General features: G+C 42.9%; 1 protein-coding gene across 1 annotated transcript; it reads right to left on the bottom strand.

Moving 5' to 3' along the window:
* Positions 1-1,833: 1,833 nt before the first annotated feature.
* Positions 1,834-16,132, bottom strand: LOC311229948 (leukocyte elastase inhibitor-like). The gene is made up of 8 exons (XM_084316042.1): positions 16,042-16,132; positions 13,860-14,041; positions 8,570-8,710; positions 6,377-6,494; positions 5,300-5,442; positions 2,689-2,766; positions 2,328-2,417; positions 1,834-2,109 (listed from the first exon to the last, which is right to left on the bottom strand). The coding sequence occupies exons 2-8, from the start codon at positions 14,034-14,036 to the stop codon at positions 1,849-1,851; spliced, it is 1,008 nt and encodes a 335-aa protein (XP_084172168.1). The 5' UTR covers positions 14,037-14,041; positions 16,042-16,132; the 3' UTR covers positions 1,834-1,848.
* Positions 16,133-18,420: the final 2,288 nt, after the last annotated feature.

Here is an 18,420-nt window from a genome sequence, read left to right as displayed (position 1 = left end):
GGTACCGCTCCACCTGGGCCTGCGTGAACTCTAAATTACCTGCCATGTTATAGGAGTGGTTAGGGGGAGCGTGGGAAAAAAGGGGAGTTGACCAGGTAAGTCTCCATCTTGGAATTCATTGACAAATATTAATAAACAAATAAAAACACGAATACCATAATAAACCACATTTCTAAGGGGGCAATAAAGTTACAATTTATCATCATAGGATTTGGCTCCTACACACCGGCCTCTAATTGTTCTTGTAGACAAACGAAACAATTACAACTTTCAAAATATAAAAAAGGAGCCAAAATGTATAGTCCATTCAAAATCCAAGCAAAAAAATCTTTCATCTTCCAAGTTATCAGTAAGAGTGTATTAGTGAACGGGGGTGTGTGTGTGTGTGTGTGTATGTGTGTGTTCTATGTAGGAGCCTCGAGCAGCAGACACAACTTTGTGATAGGTCTGCGAAGAGTGGTAGTCTGGGTTCTCACTTGAACCTGTCTAACCAGTCCTCTGGAGTCGGGCATGGTCTGTATGACCCGCCCCAGGATCCAGGAGTTGCGGGGGGCAGTATCATCAATGATGAGAACAATATCTCCGGTATCAAAGTTCCTTCTTTTCCGTATCCATTTTTGGCGTTCCTGTAACTCGGGCAGGTACTCCTTTGTCCATCTCTTCCAAAAAAGGTCGGCCATATATTGTACCTGCCGCCATCTGCGTCTAGGGTAGCAGTCCTCTGGTGTGAACACTCCAGGTGGTATAGAAGGTTTGGTGTTCATCAGAAGTAGGTGGTTGGGTGTGAGAGGTTCTAGGTCGTTAGGGTCATTAGAGGCTGTGGTGATGGGCCTGTCGTTGATGATTGATTCTACCTCACATAACAAGGTCTGCAGACTCTCTTCGTCAAGTGTCTGTTGCTGTAGAATAGCGCTGAGGACCCTTCTGACTGTCCGGATTTGTCTCTCCCAAACACCACCATGGTGGGAACCGGAAGGGGGGTTAAAAACCCATGTGATGCCCTTTTTAAGCAGAGTGTCTTTAATGTGGACCTCGTCAAGGCCCTGGATGGCCTCTCTAAGTTCCCGCTCTGCTCTAACTAGGTTGGTTCCATTAAGCAATCCAAAAAGAAAAGATGACGCTGGTCCAATGTACTTTCAAAACAAACGGGATTTATTGGGAAGCGAGTCACAACAGCCCCAATAGCTGCCTACCACTATAAAACAAACAAAACGGGTTATGTACATGAACTTAAACTGTCAATCAAATGCGAATTGAGTGCGGTCAAAAACTATATGGTACCGCTCCACCTGGGCCTGCGTGAACTCTAAATTACCTGCCATGTTATAGGAGTGGTTAGGGGGAGCGTGGGAAAAAAGGGGAGTTGACCAGGTAAGTCTCCATCTTGGAATTCATTGACAAATATTAATAAACAAATAAAAACACGAATACCATAATAAACCACATTTCTAAGGGGGCAATAAAGTTACAATTTATCATCATAGGATTTGGCTCCTACAACGTTATTGTTTATTTTAAACACAAACACACTTAAAATGAGTCATTTATATATAAAAAAGAATTATTATATTTTAGCGGTCGAAATCTACTATTATAGAAAAATCCAAAACCACTTTCCAGTGACCAGGGGGTGCGGCCGCCACTGCCATTAGGACATGAGTTCTGGAAAGGTTAGTCATGTGATTGCTTACTTATTAAAAAGGGCTTTAAAGGACATTTAGGGAAATACATGTATTTGCCATCTTCCCCAGATTCAGACAAGAAGATTGATATCAGTTTCATCTCTGTGTGTCTGCAAAGGAGCAGCTTGCCTAGCTTAACACAAGGACTGGAAGCAGTAGGGAGCAGCTAATAAGTGTATTTCCCCCCAAAATGTGTGGAGTGGTCCTTTAAAAAGGGCAAAGCTAACAGCCATATTCCATATTCCCTCCTACCAGAGAAGTCACAGAGATCTCGTGAGAAGGCGTCCACCATGCCCATGCTGCTCAGGACCTCCTTCAGGTCACACGTCTTCTCCATCTTGAAACGAGGCAGGCCCACCTGAACTTCTACCATCATGCCTCGGCGGGTCCACTGCTTAAAGTTCTCATAAGTCAACTCCCTCTCCATCTGGGATGGGAATAACATCAGCATTTACTGTGTGTGTGTGTGTGTGTGTGTGTGTGTGTGTGTGTGTGTGTGTGTGTGTGTGTGTGTGTGTGTGTGTGTGTGTGTGTGTGTGTGTGTGTGTGTGTTTGAGAGAGAGTGTGAGTGTGTTGAGAGAGTGTGTGTGTGTTGAGAGAGAGAGAGTATGAGTGTGTGTGTGTGTGTGTGTGTGTGTGACCTACCTTCTCCAGTCCTGTGGTGTTGTCCTCCATCTCGTTGGGTAGAAAGATCAGCATACTGAGTTCCTTCCCTACATAAGGCAGCTCCAGGATCTGTCAAACACAGTTGACTGAACTGCTTACAGGTAACACAGTAGAGTGAGATAGTAAGAATTTAATAGTCTCGCATGAATATAGCTATAAAAAAGGCACTGCTTACATTCACTGATTGATTAGTTGCTTGTCTGATAGAGGGAGAACGATTGATTAGTAGAGAGAGAGGGTTGATTGAGACTAGCTGCCACATTGACTCCAAATAATCTATTATACATAGCAGCTGGATGCTAATATATACCGTTGATCGATTGGCTGTTTGAAATATTACCTGGCAGTTGAGGTCAGGGATGAAGGCGAAATGGAACTTGGCCTCCAGGTTCATCATCTTCACTGGTTTACCCTCGTTCTGGAGACAGAGACAAACCACAGCCTTGTAGTGTTGATCACCGTTTTGTCGTTAAAGAGGTAGTTCACACTCCGTCTCTTTCTTTCCATTTTTCTATTCCTAATTTCCAATCGACCCACATGGATCTTAAAAGGAACACGCCGACATTATGGAAAATAAGCTTTCCGCTTATCTTCTCCAGAGTCAGACAAGAAGATAGATACCAATGTCCTCTCTGTGCATTCAGTAGAAAACTATCCGGCTGCAAGCTAATTAGTGGAAGCGGATACGGATCAACTGGCCTCCAAACTCCAGGGATGTGTTTTTGCTGATCCATATCCGCTTCCATTTATTTGTGCTTGCAGTAAGATATCCTCTACTACCCCCCCCCCCCCCCCCCCCCACCAATGTACAGTTTCTTCCCCTTCAGATGTATATCTGTATGTCTTGTATGTCATAAATGTCCTGATGAATTGAAAATGGGGGACCCCGATGTAAACAAGACGAAAGTATTTTTCTGGTCTGCATCCTCTTAGCAGTTGTTTTGTATTGAGCCGTACTGTATTGTACCCATTCTGAAATCTGTTAATAAAGTTTTCAATCAATCAATAGTTTTTCTACAGGACAGTAAGCACATTTCCCATAATGTCGGCGTGTTCCTTTAAGTTCACGTCACCGATTCTGAGATTCCGGCATCGGAATGGCATTCAAGAGGGCCTCTGATGAAACAACAAGGTAACTTGCTCTGAAGAAACGCTGGCTTTACACGCCTCATGACCTCAGACGAGGTTGCATGAGCGGACAAGCTGCTTTGAGATCATTTGGAGGACAGATTCACATCACATCTGACACCCCCACAGACCAGCACTGTACCAATGGAAGACATCACAGGTATCTAATGCATGTAACCTCTTGCAGGAGATAAAGCCCTGTTAAGTTATGCCTAGTAGACTTATCAGGGCTTGGCACCCGCAAAGTCCGCAATATTCCACAGAACTGCCTCTTACAATCTAGTGAAATTCCCCACCTTCCATCTCCGTCCGAGGACAGACGTTTGGCATAGACGCGTAACCAATAGTCCTCTTTCGGTCCAATCAGTTGACAACCCATTTCCTGAGGAGCCTACACATGGTGCAGAGAGGAAGTGCAAGAGGACCCGCCTCCCTGGTGACATCACTACTTACCGTAATTTCTTGTCACCATTCTCCAAAAACATTGCTAGTCAAATCCTCCTTTCACAATAAGATTGAGGAATCTGCAAAGAACCTCCATAAACTATGCCATCCTGTCCTCCCTCCCTCTTCCCTTTCTGTGGAAGACGTTTCCTTCTTTGAGAAAACGGTAGAGAATATCCACAGTTGTTTCTCCTATAGACCTCTCACGGGTGACGTATTTCCGGCTGCTCCCGTCTACTGTAGCTTCCTCTGTGGTTCATGCAGCTGTGGTTCCCGTGAACAAGGCCTTCTAATATACAGTTCTCTCTCTGATAAGGCAGGGGATTTAGACATTCGGAGCTGCCTAAAATGGCCAAAACCAGCTCAGCATTGCAGATCAGGTCACCCGACGTCACCAGCGTCAGCGCATTCTCTGCAACATCCGGTCATTTAGGTCAGCAATTTGGCTTAAAAAAATTGGAACGTTAACAAAACATTAAATCCTTTGGTGAAACGCAATTTCCCCATTAACCCCACATGCAGCATCAAAGACAAGATTACTCGTAACCAGGAAAGGAAAACACCGAAAATTTTCGCCATTGGCAAAATTAATAAAAACGCGTGAGTGGTCCCTTGGGCCCGCCACAATTTCAATGTCAGTCCATTATATAACAACAGGAACAGTGTATTGCACTACTAAAGCTACCTAGCATGTCCTATATGCTCTGTAAATACTATGTACAGATACCGAGATGTCACACCATGTTACCTGTTTATTGCACTGTTGTTTTTATTGGATTCTATTATATGTTGTACCACTGTATTTTTATTGGATTCTATTATATGTTGTACCACTGTATTGCACATCGTCGCGGGCAAGACCACCCGCATTTCATTGTATACCTGTATGCCGTGACAATTAAAACTCTTGACTTGACTTGACTTGATGACCCCCAGCTGCCCTCCATGAGGCTAAGATGACCCCCAGCTGCCCTCCATGAGGCTAAGATGACCCCCAGCTGCCCTCCATGAGGCTAAGATGACCCCCAGCTGCCCTCCATGAGGCTAAGATGACCCCCAGCTGCCCTCCATGAGGTTAAGAGGAGTGATTCAAGTTCATTTGAAAGAATTGATTGATCAATAGACGTATAAATAAGTGCTGAACTTATAAATGTTTTACATGTTCTTATTGAGCTGTTCCAGAGGAATTTCGGAATCTGGTGAAAACAGAGTATAACAACCCACAATAATTATACTACGCAACATGGAACGCTTCCCACGGGACTCAGAGTAAAGCACTTGCGTGTATTTATTTTGAGGTTGAAATCCTAAGAACCAATGGTCAATATGTTAATTTCAAATTAAACATATTGTAACTGCTGATTTTAGAGACCTGTTACCTTGTTGATCTTGAACTGAGCGTCTTTGGTGTCTTTTTTGTCAAATGTTCTCTCCCATTTGCCTTTGAAGTAGATGGCATTGACCAGCACCAGTATGGTCAAGGGATCCACCACACCTTCATTCAGCAGATCCTTGATCTTATCTGGAATACAGGATAGAGACGACCACACAGGGGATCAGTGATGTCGTTTGAAGTAGTGGTCGATACAGATCATTGTTGAATACATTTAGCAGATATGAAAGTCTGATATTAAAAGGCCTCAAGGGATATTTTGGATTTGGAATCTTTTTCGGTAAGTTAGCATGACATGGTTGGTATCTGCAGATTCCTTGCGATCTCTAGGTTCATATGATACCAGTGCTCTAATCTTCAGCTTTGGCCTGCAACAATGTTGCTAAGCTTTTGACATTAAATATTATATTAAAATATCTTTTCTCATAAGCATATTGCTAAACTTTGGAACAATATATAGCCCCTTATAAGCTAGCACTGAAGTGCTCCAATACCATGGTTCTTAACTGGTGGGTCGCAACCCCTGTTTTTTAAAGAGTTTAGGGGGGGAAAAGGTCTACAGAATTTATGATGCTGCGCTTTTATTTTGAAAGACATACGTTTCCTGTGACGTAACTTAATGTCTAAGGAAAAGGGTGGGCCCTGAAACTCAACCAGTTGAGAAGCACTGCTCTAGTGAACTCTCACTTCATATGGTACCATTATGTTCACTCCTTCACTAGATCTGACCCACTAGAGCCCATGAAAGACGGTAATGTGTCAGGATGATATTTGATATCGGCAGATACAGATTTTCTAGAGAAAAAAACTGCAACATCTACAAACCAATATATCAGTCAACCCTTAGTTTCAAGCTGAACAGACTAGAGCAATAATAAGCTTTGGACCTTTGAAAAAATCTGAACCTTGTAGACCAATAGATAACATGCTTATTCAGTGTAGCTGTACCTGGTTCAGTCTACAATGGTCCTCATTTCAAATAGCAGTCTTAATTAGTGCATCTTAACGTTCTGGTGTGTGTGTGTGCTTGTGTGTGTGTGTGTGTGTGGAGAGTGTGATCTACCTTGTGTCTGTTTCTCCACCCAGCTGTTGATGTTGAGCCTGGCAGCTTCATGGTTACTGGCGAAGTCCACAGACTCCAGCTCAGCGTTGTAATGCTTCCTGGTGTCATTCAGGAACTCCTGCAAACATCAATCGTTACAGATGCCGCCACTGACACAGAAGGAGATCAATCTGTATGCTTGCTCGGTCACGCCTTAATACCTATCAAAATCACATTTAAAAAAGAACACGCCAACATTTTGGGAACTTAGCTCATCGTCTTCTCCAGAGAGAGACAAGAAGATAGATACCAGTTTCCTCTCTGTGCGTTCAGTAGAAAGCTATCTGGCTGCATGTTAGCCTAGCTTAGCACAATGAATGGAAGCGGACAGTGCCGGTTAGCCTTCGGGAGAGGCGTTAGTTGGACAATGCCTAGGCTAACCGGCACTGTCCGCTTCCATTCATTGTGCTAAGCTAGGCTAATGTGCAGCCAGATAGCTTTCTACTGAACGCACAGAGAGGAAACTGGTATCTATCTTCTTGTCTCTCTTTGGAGAAGATGGTAAGATAATTTCCCAAAATGTTGCAGTGTTCCTTTAAGACCTTTTTATGATTAAATGTAAGACAGTCATTGGTTGATCCATCCATCCACTCATTCTTACAGAGTAAAGTGAAAGATGATCCCATGTGTTTTCCATTCCTTCACGCATAGCTTTCATTGCTACCGGTGTCATTCATGCTACCAAGGACTTGTGTCTCTCCTAGGCTGAAACCTTTACCTCAACCATGTTTCCAAACGTAGTGAGTTAACATACTTACATAAACATGGAGCTGCGCGACACATAAACCAGGGTTCCCACTCTTTTTGAGAAATCATTTTCCAGGACATTTCCAGGAGACGCGTGTATATTTTCCCCAACAGAGTTTCACTTCAGTGTTCGGTTTGCGCGATCTGATTGGCCACTGACGTTTTTTTCAGCACCAATCGTGTTACTCCTAACAATCGCGCCAGCAGGCTGTTACCCTAACCCTAACCTTAACCAACTAACCCTAACCTTAACCAACTAACCCTAACCCTAACCAACTAACCATAACCAACTTCGAAAGAGTCGCCAAGCTTAACCAGTTTGTTAGGAGTAACGCGATTGGCGCTGAGAGAAACGTCAGTGGCCAATCAGATTGCGCAAACCGAACGCGGAAGTGAAACTCCATTGGGGAAAATATACACGCATCCAGGACAGCACTTGCTCACAAATGGTCATATTGCATGTTGCTTATTGGAATAATATACAGAGAAATATAACTATGGTAAGGAACAAGTTTACGTTTAAATTTTTTTTTAAATTGCGCTCATGAATAATGAGTTACATTTTGGTCATTGACTTATTATGGAAATTAGTATGGAAATATAAAGGTGATCGGTGACTTGAGAAAAGTTATGCTATATTACGAGTTAAAATAATATAAATGATTTTGATCAGTTTTGTTCTTATGGACTGACTATGTCATTTGTATTTTATTTTAACATATCATTTACTGGTAGTATTGACACATTTAACTCCAGTTTTATTTCTCCTTTTTTAATGACGCAGGGTTCATGATGAAGTATCTCCCGTTCATTCCAGGTGACTGCTACACTCTTCACTGCTAACTGTACAATAAGGTCATCTTGCCTCCTCTTGTTGTTCGCGGTTTGTTTGTTTCTTTACTTACAAGCTCTCCTAAACAAATAATACACAGACATGTTCTGTGTTACACTTGCTTGAATTGCGGCAATTACAATACTCCAAACTCATAATGCATAATCCAGATCCCTCATATGAACTAAATGGAAAGACACCTTTCTGACAGAACGCGTCACAAACCACGTGCCACAGACGACAAGTCACTCACTCAGCTCATAGAGAACACAGTAATTCAGCGTAAATTACGTACCGTATGTAGGATTTTACAGCACTTTAAAAATAAAAGAGGACAATAAGCATGAGCTTGTCAAATGCCATGACGGGCCAAAACAAAGGGAGCATGGGCCCCAAATTGGGTGGCACTGCTATAATCCTACAGACAGTCGAGTTTCAAACAAAATACACACCTACGTTTATATAGGCGATATGAGTCAGGAGAAAATACAATAAAATATTTCATGACTGGAAATCTAGTCTCTGAATTTCCAGGATGAGGGGGACCCCCGATACACTCACACACACACACACACCTGAACAAAGTCAAAGGACTGCTGTCCATACAGTCTGTTGGCCAGGCTGAGGGAGTACGGAGCACCAGGCTTGTTCAGGTCACCCATCAAACTGCCGAAGCTCACATGGATGTCTTCCTTGGACTTGTGGAGGTGCAGCGACTGTGGACCATCAGAGGAGACAGAAGTTACAAACACCACAACGTTGCAGAAATGTATTGAACCGATTCAGACTTGTAGTCTTGGGTTAGGATGTCCTATAGGAGCAACTCTGAACTATAGCTCATGTGGTTCATCAGCACACCAGAGAACACCAGCCCTGCAAGTGTAGCCCAAGACAGGAATATGAAGAGGGAATACATTTGTGCACAGAGCACAGTGGAGCCTAGATACTTAACACCACACTGTCGGTTTCAACACCAGAATTCAGGAGAGTGTGTTTGCATCAGACACACTTATGTATCAGACAACATGCTTCTTTATTAAATAGAATAATAATATTCAAGTCATCATTTTTTTTTCATGATATAGACTGGTCTGATTTGACTGTTTTGTTGGCGAGGTCAAATGTGAAAATAATGCCCCGTCCTGTGTGCAACCACCCACTCCTGTTGCTTCTGTTTTGAAGACAGATGCTCATCAAAAATGGATAGGAAGTAGTAAACGTGCAACAAGAACATAACAAGACTGTAGCACGTTACATTATAACCCTGGAAACACTAGATCGTGTTACATTAGAAACCTTGGAAAGTCCCACTCCGGAGCACAGAAAAGGAGAGATGCGTGTTAGTCCTCCCTTGCCTCCTCGTTTGACACTAATCAAGGAGGCGTGAAGACAAGCGAGGGAGCGAGAGAACATGCGAGATTCCACCCGGGACCACCTTTAACCCCTCGTCGTTGTCACGTTCTCGACTAAAAGCTCCTTTCAACCACCACGCGCCCCCAGGCGTCATCGGTGAAACGCCCTTTGACCTCCTGGTTGTTAGTTAGTTAGTCTTTACTGCAGTACTCAGTTACCACCTTCAACAGGTGTGGCGGGAGGCGCATGTCCGTCTGTTGCTGCATCTGCATCTGCTGCGCCGCTCCGCTCCCACACGGCCCTGCTCCTCTCTGTCCCGCCTCCCCTGCCTTTTTTTTATGAAACAGAGCACCTGGTGGCGGAAATGGCAGCGGGGGTGGGGGGGGTTAAGGGCAGAAAAAGGCTATAGACTGTGGTATGTGTAACCATGAATGCTTGGTTAAACCAGTTTGACAACTGCTCCTGTACTCGCAGACTGTGTCCAGTGTAAGGACTAGGTCTAGAGCAGGGGTCAGCAACCTTTACTATCAAAAGAGCCACTTTTCCCCGTCCCACAAAATAAAATGCTCAGGGAGCCGCACAACCTATTTACCCTTAAAATGAAGATAACAGTGTATAACGTTTTATATATCCCCAAGCATACCCCACATTTAGCATAAAACGCCTGACAATTGCAAATGCCCAGTATGCCAGATGGCTACTCCAGGCCTGCCTGCTTCTAAGTTCAGTGACCTGACTGCAGACAAAAAAGAAAAAAATTAAGAAAAAAATTTGAATATCTTTTTTTTTCAAGTACCACCAGCAGGGGGCCCAAGTACCACCCGTGGTACACGTACCACAGGTTGAGAACCACTGGGTTAGTATATTAGGACAAGTCCATGACAGTAAGGTTAGTTAGGGTTAGACTTTTTCATTTTCTTTTTCATTTCAGATAATGGTTGAAGAAGTGTCAACGGCAAAAGATTGGAGTTTATAGCAGAGTTTATAGCAAAAGGGAAGTTTTGTCTGGGCTCTGCTGAGAAGTCATGGGTCAAATAGAAAGTGCGGGGGTGAAGATGGGGGAGAAGATGGGGAAGTTGGTGAGTGGTGACTACTCCCATTCTCAGAATTTGAGGGTTCATTGGAACCTGATGATTCAGAGTTCAATGAGGCAGAGAATGCTCTGATTCAGACTGACATCATATCTATATTCTGTACATGCTGTTCCAACTCTTTGTTGAGGCTTTATTTCTCTCTCTCTCTGACACACACACACACACACACACACACGCCAGCCCCCTCTCAATCATGTACCAGCCCCATCTCAGTCATGTACCAGCCCCCCTCTCAGTCATGTACCTGCACGACTGGCGGGGGGGGGGGTGCTTAGTAAGATATATATGATTGGGCCAGCCCAGTGTCAGTTTTTTTTTTTTTTTTTTTTTTTAATCATAACAGCCCACATATGCGTCGGCCCACCGGGCAAATGCCCAGTATGCCAGATGGCTACTCCAGGCCTGCCTGCTTCTAAGTTCAGTGACCTGACTGCAGACAAAAAAGAAAAAAATTAAGAAAAAAATTATAATATCTTTTTTTTTCAAGTACCACCAGCAGGGGGCCCAAGTACCACCCGTGGTACACGTACCACAGGTTGAGAACCACTGGTCTAAGCTGCCGTAGGTGATAACGTCACACTCGAATGTAAACAGGAAGAGATGGAGATGGAGACACACGGAGATGGAAATTGAATGATATACAGAAACGAATAACTAATAAATATGAAGTTATGTTTAAACTGCTGTTGTCAAGCGTTGTCAATATAACCCACCCCATTTCCTCACGAATGGAACTAGTCTTGTGGAGTCCGCTTTGACCGTTTACCAGGGTTAGCAGCTATCGCTAGTTAGCTTAGCATAATCCTAATGGATACCTTGGTTAGCAGCTACCGTTAGCTCATTGCTCGTGTCAATTAAATTACATGTTATTAAAGGTCCGCGCTGGTCTGTCTAATGAAATTACAACCGCAACATTATATCGCACTGTACAGCCCTGACTACACTAACGTTAGCCTATAGCTCCGCCGTCCCTTCTCGAGGAAAGCACTGCGAGTGTCTCTCGGCTGCGGGCGGCGCCATATAAACTAAATACTCGATGTTCGCGATATAGTACAGTACTACATCTCGGGTAGAACAATCCGCGATACATCGAGTATACTCGATATATCGCTCACCCCTACCCTACTATATGTGTTTTAAACACCTAGCCCTACTATATGTGTTTTAAACACCTAGCCCTACTATATGTGTGTAAACACCTAGCCCTACTATATGCAGGGATTAAAGCAAAAAAAAATCTCCTGACTGAACTTTTTTTCAGGCCAAGTCATATTCTTATTTTAACCTCCACTGTATTTCTTTTTAATAGCGTTGGCGTTTTAAGGGAGCCTACTTGTTTCGGTTTAGTCGATAATCCAATGTACAGTTACCCCCCCACCCCGCCTACCCAACCCTCCCCCCAACCACCTCCAATGTACAGTCCCCCCCCCCTCCACCCAACCTACCCAACCTCCTCCAATGTACAGTTTCTTCATCAAATGTATATACTCTCTTTTTTAGACTATTGTATTTCACAAACAATACTGTATTTGTAAATCTGGTATGTCATAATCATAAATGTATAGATGTAGCAGTATTATCTATCTGTATGTCATGTATGTCATATATGTTATGATGAATTGAAAATGGGGGACCCTGATGTAAACAAGAGGAAAGTCTTTCTCTGGTCTGCACCCCCTTAACAATTGTATTGAGCTGTACTGTATTGTACCCATTCTGCAATCTGTTATAACAATCAATCAATATTTAACAGATTGCAGATATATAGGTTATATAGGATATATAGGTTTAGGATTGCAGGTATATAGTAATGATTGCAGATATATAGGTTATATAGGATATATAGGTTAATATAAGATTGCAGGTATATAGTAATGTTACATTTGTGACATATACGATATGCAAATATAGAGTACTGTTACCCATAGATCCTAACAGAGATTATATACATTATGATGGGGAGGAGACTGTACATTAGGGTGGGTGGGAGAAAAAAGATACATACATGGAGAGAATATACAGTGGGGAGGAGACCGTCTATAGATACACCTGTGTGATGTTGATATTTGTACTGTGAAGTAACACGACAATGACAAATGTGTTGTTTCTGTTTTTCTTTTTGACATAGTTGCGGAACACGGAACAAGTTAACAACTCACCACCGTCTACAGTCCCTGCATCATACTGTAGCCTAGCCAGTCTCTTGAAATACTGCTATCTTCAAACTTCCATTCCTCTCGACACTTTCTTTTGTTGGGTGGTGCCGCTCATCCTTTTCGTCTGAGAACACTGTGTGTTTTCTTTTTAGTGGCCAGCTTACTCCTTCCATTAACGTTATTATGATGACGTTAGCTAATAACTATGTGTTGGGGATAATGGTTCCGCACGGACCATATTGTTTGTTACATTGCTGTCGGCAAACTCGCTCAGAGTGTCAACAGAGTGTTGACGTTAAGTTGATGTTAGCTGCTAGCTGGCTACCTAAATCCACAACAGCCAGGCAGCCAACCGTACAAAATACAGTCTCAGCCAATCACATCGATTTGTACAGTTAGTTAGCTCCACTCCATTGCAAAGTAAAAGTTAGCCAGCCAGGACAGCCCGTATTAGCAAGCTACAGTTACAGTAACGTTAGCCACCCGAAGATCGGTAGCTAGCTAACGTTAGCCACAGCTTCAAAAACGAATTTCAATTATGTTATGAGCTATCAGCTAGCCAGCTAGATAACGTTAGAAAACGCCTTGTGTAGTAAACTAAAGTGAATAGTTTACTGGGCCATTGTTTAATGCTTCAGTGGTGTTAAAAGAGGACCTGCACGCTTGCTATCTTCGGTGCAAATGATACGGGTCTGTGACAAGACAGGTCTGTGAGGGGGAGGGCACTGTGAGCAGCGTGTGTGCATCAAGCTCACGTTTGATTGGTTAGAATGGTCAAAATGCCCTACGCATCTACAAATCATATTATACCAGGTAGCCAATTCCGTCAGACTCCAAATCAAATTGACGGAAAAAAAATAAAAAAAGACTGAAATCCGTCTGGAGACGGAACGCTTTAATGCATGTATATGTGTGTAAACACCTAGCCCTACTATATGTGTGTAAACACCTAGCCCTACTATATGTGTGTAAACACCTAGCCCTACTATATGCGTGTAAACACCTAGCCCTACTATATGTGTGTAAACACCTAGCCCTACTATATGTGTGTAAACACCTAGCCCTACTATATGTGTGTAAACACCTAGCCATACTATATGTGTTAAACACCTAGCCCTACTATATGTGTGTAAACAGTACACCTAGCCCTACTATATGTGTGTAAACACCTAGCCCTACTATATGTGTGTAAACACCTAGCCCTACTATATGCGTTTTAAACCCCTAGCCTAGCATGTGTTATGGCCTTGTAGTATAGTCACCTCTTCCATCTGTGTAGCTGTGTTGCCCCTGGCTCCCAGCAGCACCATGGCCAGGGCTGAGGAGATGCTAAGTGGAGAATAGAAGACATTGCCCGTCTTGTCCTTTGCATTCAGCTCTTTGAACAAAGCCAGAGAGAAGCAGGCGTTGGCCTCCGACAGTGGGCTTGATGACGCCATTGTGTCTGAAAAATGTAAAAAAGACGTCAGTTGAAATTGCATCTACTTTGTCCCATGATGTCATAGTGCTTCTATCCAAACTGCTTTACAACTTGCCTCATATTCACCTATTCACTCACACATTCACACACCGACGGCGGAGGCAACCATGCAAGATGCAGGTGCCAACCTGCACATTGGGAGCAGAGGGGTTCAGTGTCTTGCTCAAGGACACATACTCTCCTCTACCTCCTGAGCCACTGCCGCCCCATGTATGTAGGGCTGAGTATCGGAATTCTATATTTTATTGGTATGCTTCAATACTATAGAGTATCGGAAAACACTGTGCCATTCAATACCAAATTTGGACACATAAGTAGTTAATATCATCAGTGTCAGACTGTCAGCGCACCTTTTGTTCCAAAATATGTTCCATTTCTTCTGTTCAACCACAATCCAAAATCATCCAAAAAATAACAAAGCCTTCGACTGGCTCACACAGCGCATAACTTGTGTATTGAAAAAGAAAATTGCAAAGGACCGATGGGCTAATATCTAGCTAACATTTTGATGTTTCTCGATCTGCAGTTTCTGCACTGTCCATATTTCTTTTTTATATTCTATTTATTTTTGGGCTTTCTGTATTTTAAACCCATCCCAATTTAGTCGTTATGCCAATTCCCTTCCTGGTTGTTGCACGCACACTGTCGGCCTGGGGAGGGTGTAGAACTACCACATGCCTCCTCCGATGTGGAGTCGCCAACCGCTTCTTTTCACCCGACAGCGAGGAGTTTCACTGGGGGAACGTAACGCGCGCGGAGGTTTGCGCTATTTCCCCCCCGATCCCCTCCCTGCTGAACAGGCACCCCAACCGACCAGTAGGAGTCGCAGTTTACAACGACCAGGACACCTAAACATACCCCACCGGCTTCCCACCCGCTAACACTGCCAATTGTGTTATAGGGACGACTGACCAAGCCGGAGGTACTGCTGACAGCTGGATTCGATCCTATAGTCTCTGCGGTGGTAGGCGAGTGCTTCGTTAGCTTTTTTCCCCCAATGTATTAGGTTAGAGTAAGTTAGTTTAACTGTATTTGAAAGTAAAAGACAAAATAATTAGTTGCCAATGATGAAAAAATTACTTTAAAATACTCATTCCCAATCCCATTGTTATGCCACATCTATGTGGAACGCCCTACCCACGGTGGTAAAAAAGGTGAATCCCTACCCACCTTCAAAACCACTCTCAAAGAGCACCTACGGGAGGCTGCAATTCGAAACTGGCCCCCGTAAATGTCCAAACACCCGCCCACCCCCTCCTAATGTACATTGCCCTCCCCTCGTATGTATATATTTACTGTTAGGATCTCTGTTTAACAGTACTGTATATTTGCAAATCGTGTATGCCACAAATGTAACAGTACTGTATATCTGTATGTCATGTATGTCAGACTCATAAATGTCATGATTAGATTAGATGATTAGATTCGATTTGTATATCTGTATGTATGTTGTGTATGTCAGAAATGTAATTATGAATTGAAAATGGGGGACCCTGTTGTAAACAAGACGAAAGTCTTTCTCTGCTCTGCAACTCTTCCAGGTCCTGGGATATTTTCAATGTTTCGGCTAATTTCGATTTAAATTGTATAATTCCCATTGCGTGTGCTGTACTGTACTGTACCCATTCTGCAATCTGTTAATTAAAGTGTTCAATCAATCAAGCAAACAGCTTGGAAAGGAAGGTAGGCAGCATATCTTGTCACTGACACACAGCAGATATGCATGTATATTGCAATTCTAACTTAACAAATATGCCGTGTTGTCTATAGCTATGATAGTATCTAAAGCGAATTGCTTTTGGCAACTTCAAACTATTTGTTTCACTTGTTTATTTTCGAGATGATAAGAGAACATAATAATAGGGCAACAACGTGTTGCCAATTACAGCCTACATTATATCAGCCTACGTTCAATGAGCGAAAGAGAGAGACACGTTCGTTCATAATAGTAATTGGCTACTTACTGTACGAAAGATATTGATTGTCCTCCTTGCCGTTCAATGTTCAATACTGTGTCATCTCTAGCGCTGTATTTACGCCCAGTGTTTGCACGAGGACACGCCCAGCCCTAAAGCCCGCTTCCGCATTCTATCCAAGGACTTCTTAGGAAGGGTCTCGACGTCACTGTGTAGCGCGTGGACGCACATTGGTGAGAAGTGTGGAAACTTTCCTTTCGGCCGACATCGAGTTGAATGGGATCTCCTCGTTTATGACCTGACATTTAAATGAGTAAAAACACTTACTTCCACCGTGGTCTTCGACGTTACACGACAGCACACGACACAGGGACAATAATAATACGGACAAAATATAACTCTTGTTCATTGGTTAATTCCGTATCTAATAAAACAAGAGCATATCCTGAATAGAGCAGCCGATTGCAGTCAGGCAGCAATACCAAAAGCGCCATAAACGCCTATGGATGACTAACCTGCCGTAAAGCCGTCTTCAAATCCTACAATAGGTTTTGTGATCTGCACGGCCTCAGCCAGCTAATCACACAACCCACACGCAGTGGTGCGTTATTGAAATCATCTGGGGTGACACGCACCACGTGCACGCGCGCTCCCTGCGCGTGCGCGCGCTCCCGCGAATGCGCATTTAATGTCCCCTCGCTTGGGCACAGACTATGCGCATGGGCGTTTTCGCAACAACGGCTAGCGTGCTGACTACACGCTGTTTGTCGACTCGTTTTTTTGCGTATCTCCAAACGCAAACACAATTTTGCGTTTCAGCCGTATCCACAAAAAAACGCCAAAAAACGCGTTTCTGTGTAGATAGGACATGAAACGTCGTCAAAAACGTATAAAAAAACGCCAGGAATACACTAGTCTAACCATAGCCTAAAGACAGTGCCTAATTGCCTCTACGAATGGAATGTAACACGTCTTCACAACAAGGTTAGGTGTTGTCGGGTTCAGTTAATTTGACCTTGGAGAGACGGTAAGGAGAAGGTTTTAGGTTCAAAGATTTATTACAGAGTGAATAAAACAATATTACAGAGAATACACATCACAGCTGTGGAGTGGACACAAAATCAGTACTTAGCTCAGGCTTCGCAAAGACGTGTGTCCAAATGCTTCCTCCCTTGTCAATTTATACTCCATGCAACACGTCTAAACAAGGAGACAGACTGTAAACCGAGAACATCACTATTTTAGCTTTGTCACAGGTGGTTCATTAGTGAAGGACATACTGTGGGTCGAATTAGTGCATTTCTATATGACCATGGCCTGCTTTAATACAGTAAACAGCACATTTTGTAATAGTATACATATTTGTAGATGGTTGTCTATACATTCTTACAATGGATAACTGGAACAGTAGATTGATTCTTATGGCATATATTTATGCATACTGTAACTAGCTTATCTTAGTAGGCCAAATCCTGCCTTCTCTGTCTGTGCTTCCTACCAACAGCTGCATGGCCTGGTCAGAAATAGCTGTTGGTATTGCCACACACTAGAGGAGATTTACAACACATAAGAATGATAGAAGAATAATTGTATTAATGTTGACAATCCCTCCTTTCACACCAATTTTATGGTGTGAACAACTGAAAACCACAAACCTACCATAATAATTACCAAACCATAACAGAAGTTAATATGATATGCCAAATCCTCCAACCCTATTGTGTGAGAGCGAAAACCCCTGCGGGACAGTACGATTTGGTCAAGGGGAAACTCTACTCACCATCTCTCTGTCCAGACGAAGGTATTTTTTAATACACAATGGGTGAGACCGCATAGGCAGTAAAATATAAGGCATAAGCTTCTGACGTTGGCGTATGGTTGGCAATTATACATGGTGTAATAACTAATGAAAACATCCATATAACAACCGTATATTACATCTGCAGTATAAAGAAATAAATATGTGGTGTTCCACACAGTAAACACACGTGCAGCATGCTAACAATGCATTAGCCAAATCTAATAACATCACCAAAAACCGCGGAAAAAATGTGAAGAAGGGATGTCATGCCTGGAAGGTCACACTCCATCCCTCCTTTGCGTAGGGCGCAAAAATATAGCAATAAACGTACGAAAAAATCTTCTTATCGCTGGACCCATCTTCTTCACGTGAGTGATCTCGGAATTATTCTGATAATAATTAGATTATTTGCATTTTATCATTATCACCTTCCATCCATTCCATGTCATTCACTCAACTCGTCTTTCATTTTACCAGTAGGGCAAGCTTGATTTGGAAACAATGGCCCCGATTTATTCACTTCCCATCTGGTGTTCTTTCATACTGGTGTTCTTTCATACTGTTTCAACAGGTTCTAGTCATGTTATTAATAATAATAATACATTTGATTTATAAAGCACTTTTCA

Source organism: Notolepis coatsorum (genome assembly GCF_963971535.1).
Source record: "Notolepis coatsorum genome assembly, chromosome: 6".
Taxonomy (NCBI): Eukaryota; Metazoa; Chordata; class Actinopteri; order Aulopiformes; family Paralepididae; genus Notolepis; species Notolepis coatsorum.
This window is presented reverse-complemented; position numbering and strand designations above follow the sequence as displayed.

Coding starts and splice junctions, on each gene's coding strand:
- LOC311229948 (XM_084316042.1), bottom strand. CDS start 14,036: ATGGCGTCATCAAGCCCACTGTCGGAGGCCAACGCCTGCTTCTCTCTG. Junction 2,767..5,299: donor CTCAGTTCAAGATCAACAAG/GTAACAGGTCTC, acceptor CTCTGTCTCCAG/AACGAGGGTAAACCAGTGAA. Junction 2,418..2,688: donor TCCCTGACCTCAACTGCCAG/GTAATATTTCAA, acceptor TGTGTTTGACAG/ATCCTGGAGCTGCCTTATGT.